The 15,531-nt window shown below is 50.4% G+C and overlaps 1 protein-coding gene across 3 annotated transcripts in view; it reads left to right on the top strand.

Annotated features, from left to right (window-relative positions):
* RICTOR (RPTOR independent companion of MTOR complex 2) overlaps window positions 1-15,531 on the top strand; it is a 112,365-nt gene that overhangs the window by 59,842 nt on the left and 36,992 nt on the right. For all 3 annotated transcript variants that reach the window (XM_085856026.1, XM_085856024.1, XM_085856023.1), the window contains exons 25-30: window positions 111-189; window positions 3,298-3,407; window positions 3,511-3,598; window positions 3,859-3,948; window positions 14,047-14,153; window positions 15,112-15,362. In XM_085856026.1, the coding sequence (XP_085712152.1) occupies window positions 111-189; window positions 3,298-3,407; window positions 3,511-3,598; window positions 3,859-3,948; window positions 14,047-14,153; window positions 15,112-15,362 (725 nt within the window). The remainder of the gene's footprint in view (window positions 1-110; window positions 190-3,297; window positions 3,408-3,510; window positions 3,599-3,858; window positions 3,949-14,046; window positions 14,154-15,111; window positions 15,363-15,531) is intronic.

The raw sequence follows: 15,531 nt of genomic DNA, 5'->3' as shown, positions 1-15,531 counted from the left end.
GCGAGAAAGGATCATTGTGTGGGATAATGATCGAAAAGGGTATTTTGGGGATATTGAATGTGAAGATATGAGCTACAAAATAACTGTTTGCATTTTTCTCTTATCTGCAGCTTTGCCTCCATTTCAAAAGGGTTCTCGTTTCTAAACGAGAGGGGCTTTGTTTCCAAGGAACTGGCTCGCTGGCAACAGGTTTCACAGCACACTCGAGCATCTGCCGCAACCTACACAAAATAAATTGACTATTTACAAATGACGCACAAAGACGTGCAAATAACTGTGACATACCTGTCACATCCATGTGCTTTTGCCATTTGTGAAGAAGACATGGCCATTGACCCATAATTTATGGTGGAATTTGCTGACATTGCATTCACTGCTAAATGGTGCTTTTTAAAAATAGGGGCAATACCCCTGGGCGCTCACCTGGTGGAATAATGATACTGAGGAGGAAGTCAACATGGAACGAAATCAGCAAAATGAACAAATGTTATGGCAAATACCTATTTTGAGGGGCAACGGCCCCTCCCCCTTAAATCCACTTTGACCCCAATTTTTTAAATAGCGTGAACAAACTTTGGTACATCACGGGTGATGAAGGTTGGAGTCAAGTTTCATCCGAATTTTATGTGTAGTTTCTGAGAATAAAGGAAATATCTATTTTGGGGGACAACCCCCCCTTCGACTCCCTTAGACCCCGATTTTTTTTTTTAATGGTGTGAACAAACTTTGGTGCATCACGGGTGATGAAAGTTGTGGTCATGCTTCATCAAAATCGTATGTGTAATTTCAGAGAAGAAGTTGCAAGTATTTGTGGACGGACGGACGGACGGACTGATGGACTGACGACGCGCCATCCTGTAAGCTCCCTGGAACTACATTCCAGGTGAGCTACAAGCTATCAATATTCAAGGAAAATTCAATATTGACGAAATCCCATAATTGTCAATTGTAGACATTTTAATTTTGTTTCATTTCAAGGTTTTTTTGAGCTATCCAGCTATTCTGAGAATTATCCACAATGTTGAAACAAGCTGAATTGCTCATCTACAATGGGCAGTAAAAACACGATGTCCCCGTAAATACCATAAATATTCTCAAACAGCTCATATAACCATGTTCTGTGATCCTTGTATTATTAGACCCCTACCAATTTCACCGGAGGGGACGATAGGTTTGCTTTCTCTGTCCGCCTGTCTGTCCATCTGTCCGTACTACCTGTGGTTTTTCAGACTTTTTTCCCATCCCCTTTAACATATTCAAATGAAACTTGGTACATTGCTTTATTATGATAAGTTACAGAACAAGTTCGCATTTCAGGGCGTTTTGTCCATTTTTCACAGCGTTATGCCAGTTTTAACTTCGAAAATATCACATATTATACATGGGTTAGTGTTCAGCTGCCCTGACTCCACTCCCACTGCTTTACACCCACTGGCTGAACAGCTGGCCTGACTCCACCCAAATAATATCATGCACCACCATTGTATGAAGCAGCACAGAAAGGAAGGCCTCATGTCTTAGGCCTGGGTGTTAGTCCATGGCCCAGTACAATTGGAATCATCCCAGGTATATACAGTAAGTTCCTTCAGAAAGTATTCACACCCCTCAACTTTTATCACATTTTGTTGTGTTACAGCCTGAATTTAAAATGGATTAAATTTAAAAAATTTCTCACCAATCTACACAAAATATGCTATAATAACAAAGTGAAAACGTGTTTTTTCAGAATTTTTACAAATTAATTAAAAGTAAAAAGCTGAAATGTCTTATCTGGCACTGTGCTGTCTGCTTGCTCCCCCACTCCCACTCACCCCCACATCTATTACCACCCTCAGATCCTTCTCTGGTGTTACATGCTCCAAGACTGCCCCTTGCATTATGTCATCTCTTTTTTTTCGTTCTTCTTACCCATCCCCAGCTCCTTACATTTCCTTGTGTTGAACTGCACCTGTCAATATTTTGTCCAGTCCATTAAAGTATCCAAACTTTCCAGAGATTGATTACCTTCCTTTCTGCTGTCAACCTTACATCCAACCATCATATCATCTGCAAATTTGGAAAGCCGACTCTTAACCCCACTATCCAAATCATTGTATTATTGTTCAAAAATTGGAATTAAATCGCACGTTTAATGTAGATCGTATTTGTATTATTAGCACTCCTGGAATGTATTTCTGGGGACCTTATGGGATGGCGCATCGTCAGTCTGTCCATCCGTAAACACTTGCAATTTCTCCGAAACTGCTGATGGGATTGTGACCAAACTTGGCCAAAATTATATTTGGTATGTTGAAACTCAAGTTTGTTAATGGCGTAAAAAATTGGGGTCTAAAGGGGTCTACCGGGGGTCTAAGTGGGTCCATGTTTTACCCCCCCCCCCAAAGTAAGTATTTGCTTTTTCCTGTGAAACAAACTACACACACACACACACACACACAATTTTGATGAAACTGGACCACAACCTTCATCACCCGTGATGTACCAAAGTCTGTTCACACCATTAAAAAAATCGTGGTCGATGGGGAGGTTGCCCCCCCAAATTATTTGCTTTCTTCTCAGAAACTACACACACACAATTCTGATAAAACTTGACCACAGCCTTCATCACCCGTGATTTACCAAAGTTTGTTCATGGCATTAGAAAAATTGGGGTGTAAGGAGATCTACGGGGGGGAGGGGTGCCCCGAGGGGGTGCCCCCCCCAAATATAAAAAATAGGTATTTGCTCTTCTCAGAAACTGCACACACAATGTTGATGAAACTTTACCACAACCTTCATCACCCAATATGTACCAAAGTTTGTTCACGGGCATTCAAAAAACAAATCAGGCGTTTCTCCCCAAAAAGGGGAATTACTTTCTTCTCCGTAACATATTTTGTAGGTCATCCACATCTACCAGTGGTTCCCTGGTTGTCTTATCGAGCTGCTACCAGGTGAGCGCCCAGGGGTATTGCCCCTATTTTTATACTTCAGTTCGAATACAATCATTTCTCTTAAATATTGGACAGTAAAACTTTTGCTCCTGTTTGTTGTTTCAGTGTCCCTTTCCTGGTGTAAATATTGTCAGCATTTCGGCCACATTCTATACATTCATTTGAATTTTGAATTTCGATCTGAAATTATTACATTTTCAATAGTGGTGCCATTCTTCAATTCTCAAATACCACCACTGCAGAATTTGTGCCAAGTAAAGTTTGAGAACTCTGCTGTTGTAGTTATGATGGTGTTTTATTGTCTTTGGTAGATTACAGTCATCTTGTATTGGAAGGTAGTCATGAGCTGTTCATGGTGTGTCAGGGATACGCTGTGAAATACGTGGCTGTAGTTGAAGAGGCTCTGAACGAAGCTTTAACCACATATCGCCGACCACGCGATGGTGAAACAGTGACAAGACGATCTTCTGCAAGGTAGTTTGCTGTGCACCCACTGAATACAGAGCATTTGGTGCATGTGCAGGGTCTACCATTTCTTATAGCAGTCACTCAAGTAACACAGGTTGTACTTATGTAGGAGTGAAGGGAAGCCGGCCTTTCTACCTTCTCACCTGTACGGCCAGCTTGCTGCTCATAAGCTAGGCTGTACACTGCTTCAGGCCCAGGTGTGAAAATTTGTGTACATGCTTGTAACACACACTCATACACCACATAAAAACAAATACTGACACCCAGTCTGTCGAACCCTCCAAGATTTGGATTTTTGCACGATGCAGTGCCCACTGTTGGCTTCAAATTAGCTTTGACATTCGACAATGTTGACTGCAGTCAATCTTAGAGCTGAATAACTTGTACGTCAGCGTGCTAGCACTGACCTGTATTGTTACCTTCCACTTCTTATTGTAATTTTCCTGTTTTCCAACAGGTGTTTCCTGAACTGGCGGCATATGTGCGAAATCCCAGATTAGATACGTGGGAAGGTGTGAGGGAGTTGAAGGCAGCACTTTGGGGCCTGGTAAGATTCAATACTGTGAGGGTACAGGATATTTTGTCCAGTTTCCTTTCCTGTGCCCTCAAACTCTCTTACTTTCACTTATCTTCTTCCTATTCCCTCTTTTTTTCGGCACGGCCGGGACCGTGGTGACGGGTCCCCTCCACAAGACATGCAGCACCATCGCCATGTCTCAGAAAGGGGGCACCCCACCGACACAGGTCCCACTCCCCTCCCCAAGACTCTCCTCATGGTGCCCATGACTCACCGCGTGCAGCACGGCCCTCCCAGGGGAGTCCGCTGAGGTCGGTGATGGACACACTGCCTGGCAACCCCAGACTCCCGACTTGGGCCAGCCCAGCCACACATGGCTGGCTGGTGGGTTGCCGCGCGCCAGACGCCGCTGGCACGGCAATGCCAGTGAGCAACACTCCCCGCACTCCTCCAGGCAGACGGTCCCTCCCGCCAGGCCAGCAGCGCAGATCCGGCGGACCAGACCCTGTACGCCGGGCCAGCGCTCGTCGCAGAGGACCGCAGGCGAACCAACACCTGGATGGCTTCTGGCCCCCAACCGCCATGGACATTCACCCTGGTGGTCCGGAGTTCCAGTCCGCCACCCCAGTGCCATGGCGGTCAACACCGGAAATGCATCAGAGCTCGGAGGAGGGGGAGAGAGGGGAGGACAATAGGTCAGGGCCCAAAAACCCCGGCAGGGGAGACGTTAAACCCGCGTTGACCACCCCCTCCCCCCCCACGGCTCCACCCCGCCTCATTAATCCAAGCCTCAAAGAGGAGCCTGTACCCAAATCACATGCAGGCCGGCCCAAGACATTCTGGATACATCAACATATTGTTGCGGTCTTCGCGCCCGCCGGCGTGCGACGGCCACGTAACTCGAATCGCGGCACGTCGCCCACCGGACGGACAATCCAGTCGTGACCCTCTCGGACTAACGCCGGGAACCAGTCACGGGTGGACCTTTCGGTCTCACCGCGATCGAGCCAATCAGCCCCCGCGTGGGATAGGGTTGCTCGCCAAATTCGAACTACCTAAGTACCCACGCGGAGGGTAGACCGGGCGATCGCACCTCGCCGCAGGTCGACTTCGGACACGGGCCACTTAAGCGACCCGTTCCGTACTATCAGAATAACCGAGCGGTGTTATCGTCGACCTCGACGGTTCGATTAATTATCGGGCGTATTCAGCCCACTACCAACCCTTTACGTGAAGCAAGATGGGGATTCAATGGAGGAAAAGACGAAGCGAAGCGGGAGAACAGTTCAACAATAAAGCACATTTATTCGCGACGAACGGAAAGCACACAAATACAATTCCACCAAATGCACACAAAAAAAAAGAAAACACAATTCCATTTACACAAAAAAGCAAACATAAAAGTGAAAACACAGTGCAGAGCTAATACCGACTACCGAGCACACGGCAACACTTATACAATTCTACTTCACAGACGGCGCCGACAACACATACCCAAAACCAAGGAAAAGAAATCCCCCAAGAATGGGGCAGGCCTGAGGCCGAGACCGGGTCGGGCCTACCCGTCTGGTGATGAGACGCGGAGCGGCGATGGCCCCGCAACCCGCGGGCCTCGTGAACAGTGCCTGGCTGGGGGTGGGAACGGGGCCCCCTTGGTCGCACTATCTCAGCGCGGGGGGAAACAGGAGGGGGTTGCTGATGCTCGGGGTATAGAGGATCTTTATTATCCCTGGTGTGCGTCTCCACCTCGGCCAGGTCGCGCTGCCGGCCTCCCTCGTGCGTGCAGCTCCTGGCACCGACGCGAGCACCCCCTCGTCCGACTCTCTTCAGCTTCTCCAGCCACTGCAGGCCCGGGCTCCAGACTTCTTTCGTTCTCGTTTGCGACTCTCCTCTGACTGACGAACACCGTCCTTTTATCCGCCCCGTAACTTCGTCTTTGACCCGCTCCCTGTGACCTCTCACCTGGGTCCCCATTGGCTCGAGAAGAAGTGGGCGTGAAGGATGTTTGATCTGCAAATTTGGATATATCGGTCGTTCTGGAGGCGGGGGCAAATCGCCCCTCGCTCACCGATTGGACGGCAAAAAGTGGGCGTGTGTCGTTTTGATCCGTTTTTGAAGCACAAAATCCGTGATTTTGTACACGCTGTTCGACGCGCGTTCTGCATGAGTCCAACACCGGTACCCACAGCGGGGCAAGAACGGTGGCGATGCTACGGTGGCGAGGTGTGACGGGAAGGTCGTGGCGGTTGTGGTGAAGCGGTGGTTGTGGTTGTAATTGTGATGGTAATCCTGGCGGTTGGTCCAAAATAAAGATAGTAAAAGAAAAACGGCTATCCTGAAGAGTCGCAGCTCGCATAAATGACATGTATTCCCACTAGACAACGGGTTTGGGCCTAACTACACATGCACTTACCGAGATACCTCACCTAAGGGACCTGAATGGTGGTTTGCGAATCTGGTAACCACAACACTACCCCCTTCCCTTTTTACAGACTCGTCCCGAGTCGTCAAATTTTCGTGTGCCATCATGTGTAGTTTTCCCCGAGTACACTTTACCTACGGATCCCTGAGTGCGACATTCATGGTATTCGTGTCCCCAAAATAAATAACCTGAGGGCTGCGTAACTATCTAAACAAACTCACTCACACGGACGACTTAAATAAAATTGCCGGCGCTAGGACAAACATGCCGGGGGCGCACTCATATGTACAGTACATCTTAACCTTAACTTACAAATTTTACACTAAACCATGGCCCAGGATCATTGAACTCTGCAAAGAAAAGCAGTTAGCAGGGAGCCAGGCTGCCCACATGCAGTCTCTGGCTCAAACAATGCAGGTGACAGGGAACGTGGCTGGCTGCTCACACGCAGTCCAAGGCCTTCCCTTTTGAACTGAACTCAGTGAACCACAACGGTGCTTGGGCTGCACAACACAGTCTCCGTGCCAGCTCAAGTGGCACACGCAATGAACACAACGAATGGATGCATGAACGGTTTGAACTGAACGCAGTGAACCACAATGGTGCATGGGCTGCACAAACGCAGTCTCCGTGTTGTAGCTCAAGTGGCACACGCAATGAGCACAACGAATGGATGCATGGACACAAACATGGTGCACGGGCCGCCACTGCAGGCCCGTGTTGTAGCTGCCAACAGGGCAGTTCTCGCAGCTTGCAAACTGTTGCTTTGATCCTGGCGCACATGGAAATGAACAGGGGGGGGCAAAGCAAAATTGAACGGGGCTGGTGAACATGGGCAGTGGGCATGGCATGGCAAAGGTGCAGGCAACACAGCCCGCAGAAGAAGGCCGCTGCAGGCAAACACAGCCGGCAGATGAACTGGCCGGCACAGACCTTGAAGAAAAACAGCCAGCAGATGAACTGGCCGGCACAGGCCTTGCAGAACACAGCTGCCGATGAAGTTGGCCGGCCTCCGCCTTGAAGCAAAACACGGCCAGCCGATGAAGTTGGCCAGCTCTTGCCGTTCAGTGGAGGTTGGTGGAGGGAGTGCGGTGGTGCTGGCCACTTGGAAGGCGGGCTCGGACCTACCTACCTGTCTCCCTCCCAACCTATCGCCTTTGCCTGTCACTGTACAGACCCACTCCCTTAATTTGTCAAACCCCAATTTAGCCCCCTTAATTTTTTTGTTTTTTTTTTATTTTTACTTCCCCACTATAAATCGTCCCCTAACCCCCTTTATCGTCCTTGTTCGGCTAACCTATCCTGTCACCTAGCCTACTCCCAACCCCTACGTTCCCTTCCCGGAGGGGAATAAGGGAGAGCTAACGTCCTGTGTCGAGGCCCAATTAAAGCCTCAGGATGGCCTCCCCAGAGTTCGGCGATCTTAACACCAAGTGGGTCCAGCGGCCCACAACGACAGCGAGGGGATGGATGGTGCGGAGGGGTACATCTCCTAATCTATCCTAACCATTTAACTGTTAAACTACCCCGGGGCTTTCAACAAGCGCCTCTCGCTTAAACTATTGGTTCTAACAACCCAGATTCCCGTCGCCTGTGTTGGTGTCCTCACAATTTCGGGCCTCGCCCCCCAATTTTCTCTCCGTGCCCTCACACGGTCTCCTGGCTGGGACACGTGGCTCCCTTTGGCAGGCACGACCCTCTGCCGATTCTCCCGCTATGGCACCCCCGGGCACTACACTGCCTCCGAGCCTACCAGCTCCCTAACACCGGGGAGTGCCCCCCATGGCACCTCCCCTGAAACGCACACGTGGCAGGCCGGCCTCCCGGGCCCCTTTCCGAGGGTCACCCGTGCCCACAACACTGCCCACGCGGCTAATGGCGCCCCGGGCCCCCGCACCAAGCAGGCGCACCCGTGCCCACTACTCTATCCCGGCCCCCCATGGGCCCTTGGCCTACCGCGGCCGACTAGCCTGGTGCCCGGGGTACCCACTCAGCGATACTCACCTTTCGCAGCCACGCTCCCAAGCCCGTCAACAGGGCTCCTGCACCCCTCCAAATGGGTCTCGAGCCTACTTTCCCACCAACAACAAAACGACCTCCATTTTTCAATTTGACTAACCCAGCTAACTCACTTTATACTGACCCCGGGGGTCCCTTGGGCGGGAGTCACTCCTCCCCCCAATCACTCATCGCACCATGCATTCCCCATTCACTCCATACACACAGACCCGCTGGCCTCACTCACTCACCATGTACTCACCTCACAACCCACAACTCTTCAACACACTCACCGCTGAACTCTGCCATCCTCCTAACTACATCCCCTAACTAACTCGTGCTCCCACGTCGTCCCTTAAACTACAGCACGTTCCTTTTAACACTACGTAGCTAAACTACGTCCCCTCTACACATTCAAAGTCTGTCTCTGTCTCCAAACTCAAAAATTCATTTTATTTCCCAACCTAAAGCTCACTAAATCCCTCTAACTAATCCATTCCACGGACTCCATGAGGACTTACCCCTGCCCCATGAAGTCGGTCTAACTAAGCTAACCCTTCCCCCTAACTAGTTTCCATCCTGTGCCCCGGGTAAGAGGGTCTTTCACCCCTTGCCCAGGAATCCTGTGCACCCGAAAGTGAGGCTTGCTCCTCTTTTTTTTTTTTCATGCGCAGCACCTGCGCGGCAACTCAGAGCTCGCGCACTTTGCACCTGCCCGTGACGTCACGCAGCTGCACGTGTTCCTCGTCCCTCCTTGGACGGTACCATTCGGCAGAGATACCCCTCCTGCCGGATTCCAACCACACGTGCAGCCATGACGTCACCGTGCGCAAAAAAAAAAACAAGCCCCACTTCTCGAGGGGTTCCCCACGCGAACACATGTGCTTTGCCCGTTGGAGCTTAACACACACGATCGCGTGGAGAACCCGTCCGGTCCAAATCCGTAGTCCTGCCTAAACTTTGTCCGTCCGCGGGATCGGCAAATCCACCGCGTGCGTTTCCGGACCGGGACTTCACTCTCGCAAGCGAGCACGTGGCGGTCTCGTGCGTTGCACAGCACGAACCGCGTGCTCACTGCTGGGTGAACCCGGCACGGTCCTCGAAACAACCACAGCCGCTACTCGGCTTTCTCTCCTCTGTCGCCGTCGTCGTCTCCATTCCACCCACGCACACCTGCGTGTTACGACGCACACAGTCCACACCATCACATTCACACCGGGAGATGCGGCTGCGTGCTCCCGCATGCCAACCGACATCTCCCTCACATACCGCTCTCTCACACACACGGTCTCCCTTGCACACAGCGACCTTGCACACGGCCGTTCACTCACGCGTGCGGGGGCACTCACCCGCGGTGCCTCACTCGCACTCCGTGCCTCATCCACACACGCGGGGGCACTCACCCGCGGTACCTCACTCATACACACGGCGACACTCACACACGCGGTCTCTTCCACACACGGTGCCTCACCCACACACGCGGGGGCACTAACCCGCGGTACCTCACTCACACTCCGTGCCTCATCCACACACGCGGGGGCACTCAACCGCGGTGCCTCATCCACACTTCGTGCCTCATCCACACACGGCGTGCTGGGAAGCACGTACTCCGGCAACATCGCCACCACACCACTCACACGTGGTGCCTCATTCATACTGGCCGTTTCATCCACACACACGGCCTCTCTCACACACGGTGCCTCATCCACACACGGCGTGCTGGGAAGCACGTACTCTGGCACCATCGCCACCACACCACTCACACGTGGTGCCTCACTCATACTGGCCGTTTCACTCACACACACGGCCTCACTCACACACGGTGCCCCATCCACACCCGGCGTGCTGGGAAGCACGCACTCTGGCACCATCGCCACCACACCACTCACACACGGGGTCGCTTCCACACACGGGGACGCACTCACACCTTGCACCACACACACAGGGACAACCATACTGGGGATTCGTGTCCCCACAAGGGTCTCCGGGGCCTCTATACCCCCCAAGCTCTCCGTGCACCCGTCCACAGCACCCGTCCCCTCAACCTCGCAAAACACGACCGAACTCACCTGGTCGTGACTCGCCTCAAGGGGGCATACTCCCTCCCCTTGTTCCTGGAGGAGGCCATCCCGCTGCTCGCACCGGGTCCCTACACGCTCCGCGAGCTCACCCCCATTATCCTCCACTACCTCCGTGTGTGTGTGTGCGTCACTTACCCCATCTTCATCGTGTAGTCTCTCCTCTATGGTTCCCTTCCCGGCTACCGTCACTGCCAACTCTTCACCCTTTACCTCCCTTGTCTCAACTATTATTTCTGTTGTCGTCACCTCGTGTCTCGTCTCACACGTTTTGGTCTCCCCATTTAATTTTTCCCTTTCGGTCATCGTCACGACCCTCGCCCAACACGTTCCACGAATTATTTTTTCACCCGCCTCCACCGCGGGCCTGTCAGCCGTTGCACCCCCACCCAGCTCGTTTGCTCCCACACGTGGAGTCGCCATTCCCAGCTCCCTGGTCACGGCCTTCATGCCCGCCTGCAGGCATCGGCCCATGTTCTGCGTCTCACCCCGTAGTTCTTTCATTTCTTTTCTCATTTGCTGTGTATTCGCATCCATCGTCGTTTTCACTTCATTCATTTGCTTGTTCATGTCTTTCATTTCGTTTTTCATTTCATTTGTATTTGTATCCATCGTCGTTTTCACTTCATTCATTTGTTTGTTCATTGCCGCCAGCATGGCGCATAGCTGGGCCATGTTGGATGCACTCAGCTGAGCCGTTTCGGCAAGGGTTGGGGAAGGGTCTTGGTGGAGAGGGGGAGGTGTCATACACCGCGGCCGCTGCTGCACCCACCTCGGGCCCTGGGTTCAGTTGGGCGAGTCCGTGTTCCTGCACAATCAACATTTCCTGCTCGGGGATTCCATCCTGGACCATGGACTCTACATTATTACACATATACATTTCTAATACCCCCGGCTCCCGCTCGCCTTGAGACGCCATCTTGCTTCTCGTGAAGGGTTAATTTGCTCGCTCGTAATTTGGAGGGAATCGGGGGTCGCTTCTCTCACCCCTGGACCGATTCCCGTAAATTTAGCCGGAGACAGGAGAGCCCGTTTTCCTGTCTCCGATACCAGTGCCGCGAGGGCGATGAATTTGTATCCCACTCCTGACACCAGTGTTGCGGTCTTCGCGCCCGCCGGCGTGCGACGGCCACGTAACTCGAATCGCGGCACGTCGCCCACCGGACGGACAATCCAGTCGTGACCCTCTCGGACTAACGCCGGGAACCAGTCACGGGTGGACCTTTCGGTCTCACCGCGATCGAGCCAATCAGCCCCCGCGTGGGATAGGGTTGCTCGCCAAATTCGAACTACCTAAGTACCCACGCGGAGGGTAGACCGGGCGATCGCACCTCGCCGCAGGTCGACTTCGGACACGGGCCACTTAGGCGACCCGTTCCGTACTATCAGAATAACGGGGCGGTGTTATCGTCGACCTCGACGGTTCGATTAATTATCGGGCGTATTCAGCCCACTACCAACCCTTTACGTGAAGCAAGATGGGGATTCAATGGAGGAAAAGACGAAGCGAAGCGGGAGAACAGTTCAACAATAAAGCACATTTATTCGCGACGAACGGAAAGCACACAAATACAATTCCACCAAATGCACACAAAAAAAAAGAAAACACAATTCCATTTACACAAAAAGCAAACATAAAAGTGAAAACACAGTGCAGAGCTAATACCGACTACCGAGCACACGGCAACACTTATACAATTCTACTTCACAGACGGCGCCGACAACACATACCCAAAACCAAGGGAAAAGAAATCCCCCAAGAATGGGGCAGGCCTGAGGCCGAGACCGGGTCGGGCCTACCCGTCTGGTGATGAGACGCGGAGCGGCGATGGCCCCGCAACCCGCGGGCCTCGTGGACAGTGCCTGGCTGGGGGTGGGAACGGGCCCCCTTGGTCGCACTATCTCAGCGCGGGGAAACAGGAGGGGTTGCTGATGCTCGGGGTATAGAGGATCTTTATTATCCCTGGTGTGCGTCTCCACCTCGGCCAGGTCGCGCTGCCGGCCTCCCTCGGGCGTGCAGCTCCTGGCACCGACGCGAGCACCCCCTCGTCCGGCTCTCTTCAGCTTCTCCAGCCACTGCAGGCTTCGGGCTCCAGACTTCTTTCGTTCTCGTTTGCGACTCTCCTCTGACTGACGAACACCGTCCTTTTATCCCCCCCGTAACTTCGCCTTTGACCCCCTCCCTTTGACCTTTCACCTCGCTCCCCATTGGCCCGAGAAAAAGTGGGCGTGAAGGCTTTTTGATCCACAAATTTGCATATATCGATCGTTCTGGAGGCGGGGCCAAATCGCCCCTCGCTCACCGATTGGATGGCAAAAAGTGGGCGTGTGTCGTTTTTGATCCGTTTTTGAAGCACAAAATCCGTGATTTTGTACACGCTGTTCGACGCGCGTTCTGCATGAGTCCAACACCGGTACCCACAGCGGGGGCAAGAACGGTGGCGATGCTACGGTGGCGAGGTGTGACGGGAAGGTCGTGGCGGTTGTGGTGAAGCGGTGGTTGTGGTTGTAATTGTGATGGTAATCCTGGCGGTTGGTCCAAAATAAAGATAGTAAAAGAAAAACGGCTATCCTGAAGAGTCGCAGCACGTATAAATGACATGTATTCCCACTAGACAACGGGTTTGGGCCTAACTACACATGCACTTACCGAGATACCTCACCTAAGGGACCTGAATGGTGGTTTGCGAATCTGGTAACCACAACAATATTTTAACTTTGAATTACTAGGACACTAGGAAACAAAACACAAATGGAAACTAACACAGCAAATGGAATTTGAACTTAAGATCCAGGAAATAGTGAGATGTGATGAACGGCCATTTGTTGTGCCATCACCTGAGTCCTCTTGTTTAAAAAAAAAATACAACAAAAGATGCAATTGATGCGTTTTGTGAGGGAAAAAAAACAATCAGCTACTATCACATCTAACAGGTTTGCACGAGTAAAATTATTCTAGCTCCCAGGCACAAACCAAGAAAAATGAATATAAAAGCAGTTTGAAAATAGCTGGTCCTGTTTCTTTTTTCAGTGTGGTCATAAAATTGGAATAATAATAATAATGAGTTCCCTTTGAAAGAACTTCAACAAAGGATGAGGCCATTAGGCCCATCAAAGTTTGTGCTATTGTTGCCAACTTGTGGATGTTTTTCCGTGTTCTATCCTTTTTAAATGCTGAGCAACAAACATGGAAGCAGCACGTACCATTTCAAAAGTCTTTGGTATGACTCGGCTGGGTTTCGAACTGCTGACATCATAGACTCAGAGAGGACGCTCTAACCATTATGTCACCGAGTCTGGTCTAAAAGTGTGGACTTGCATCTGATGGTGACCAGACCTTGTCAAGCAGGCATATTCCACCTTCCATGAAGTTCATTAATTCAGCAGCTGGATTTTTATTTTACTAACAATCAGATAGTGATATGGTAACTGTATTGAGACTGCCATAGTTTCCAGAAGCTTGATATCTAAATCCTTCATATCTGCTGCCTTTACCTGCATTTGAACCCACAACATCTGGGATGCCTATTCATCATACTCACCATTAGGCCGCTGTTTGTCTTTTTTCTGCCCCCCCCCCACCTTTTCCCTTCTTTTTATCTATTATCATTTCTCATGGCCACATGACAGGGTCACGTTGGAGCTTCTCCCTGGGGTGTCACCATGTTGGCAGAGACAGCATTACTACCTGACATTGCAGACCTGGCTCGCACCTGTCCTGTGCTCTCTGTGCGGGGGTATGTCATGCCTCCCCCTCCCCCCTTCCCTCCAATGTGACACTTTCACGTTTTCTGGTAATTTTTCCAACCTTAATTCCACCAAAGAGCAGTTTGTACATGCACCAAAGAGCGTTATGGAAGCAGAATCCATAACGAACAAAATTACAAGAATTATAACTTACAGAGCAGAAAATGTGAAATCGCAAGATGTTTTCTCAGCAGGAGTAAATTTGGCTTTCCCTTGATTTCCCCTATCTTCGCCATCCTTCCATTTTTCCACCCCTTCACTCCATCCAACTGAAACCACGAAGGTAATGATTTAAGTACTTCACTGGATTTACTGGAAGTCAAGACATGAAGCATTGCTGATTTGACCTCATTACTATTCCAAAAACAATTTGATAAGGGCTGTACTTCAATGGATGGTCAGCCCAACGTGTCTCCAATGCGGACTTCAACTGGTTTATTGTAGTTGCCTTGACAACGTATCCTGGTAGTGCATTCCAATTGTTGACACTTCTGGCAGAGAAAGCAGCTTATCTTCGATGAGATCTGCATTACTGTTTCCTCATCTTCATGTCGTGGCTTCGAGGTCTGAAACTATATTTCATCACAAATAATTTCTTAACATTGACTTGGTCAATTCCCTTAAGCATTTTGAAAATCTGAATAAGATTGGCCTGTTTTCTTCTGTATACTATTGTAGCGAACTTAAATGCTTTCAATCCTTCAGAATATTTTGATGTTGAATGTGGTTGCCTGGTTCTCTTGGTCTATTGTAGGCCTGTGTCACTCCACTCATTGAGGAAGGTACATAATATCTGAGTGCACCATTGCCTGTATTTGTCCATGACAAAAGCCTTCTGAGCATTAATCTTTTTATCAAAAGCTTGAGTTGATAGTGCTTTTGCATTCTCTCACAATTTTGGTAAATCACATGCTGGCCATTCTCTTTTGTCTTATTTTCTTAATGCAGGACCTGTGTGTATGTTATGGGCCTAGTAGCGAGCACGCAGCAGGGTTGTGACGCTTTACGGCCACTCGGCTGGGAGGGCGTGCGGCGTGCACAGCATCATCCATGGCCTTTGCCACCTGATGATGGCCTTGTCCCTCCACCCCCTCCACTACCTGGGCTCCTTCCTCGTCGACTACCCTCGACACCAAGCTCAATCAGCCTGCGCTCTGGTTCTGTTGGATCTAGGCACACGTCTGAAGGAGAGGGACTGGGTGAGCCGAGCCTATCCTGGATTTATAATTATCATGGAACCCTGAAGATCAGATGATGATATATGTGTGTGTGTGTATGTATGTATGTATGTATATCTATATATATATATATATATATATATATATATATATATATATATATATATATATATATATATATATATATATA

Source organism: Eptatretus burgeri, chromosome 15 (assembly GCF_056783735.1).
Source record: "Eptatretus burgeri isolate ZD-2024b chromosome 15, Ebu_testis_v1, whole genome shotgun sequence".
NCBI lineage: Eukaryota > Metazoa > Chordata > Myxini > Myxiniformes > Myxinidae > Eptatretus > Eptatretus burgeri.
This window is presented reverse-complemented; position numbering and strand designations above follow the sequence as displayed.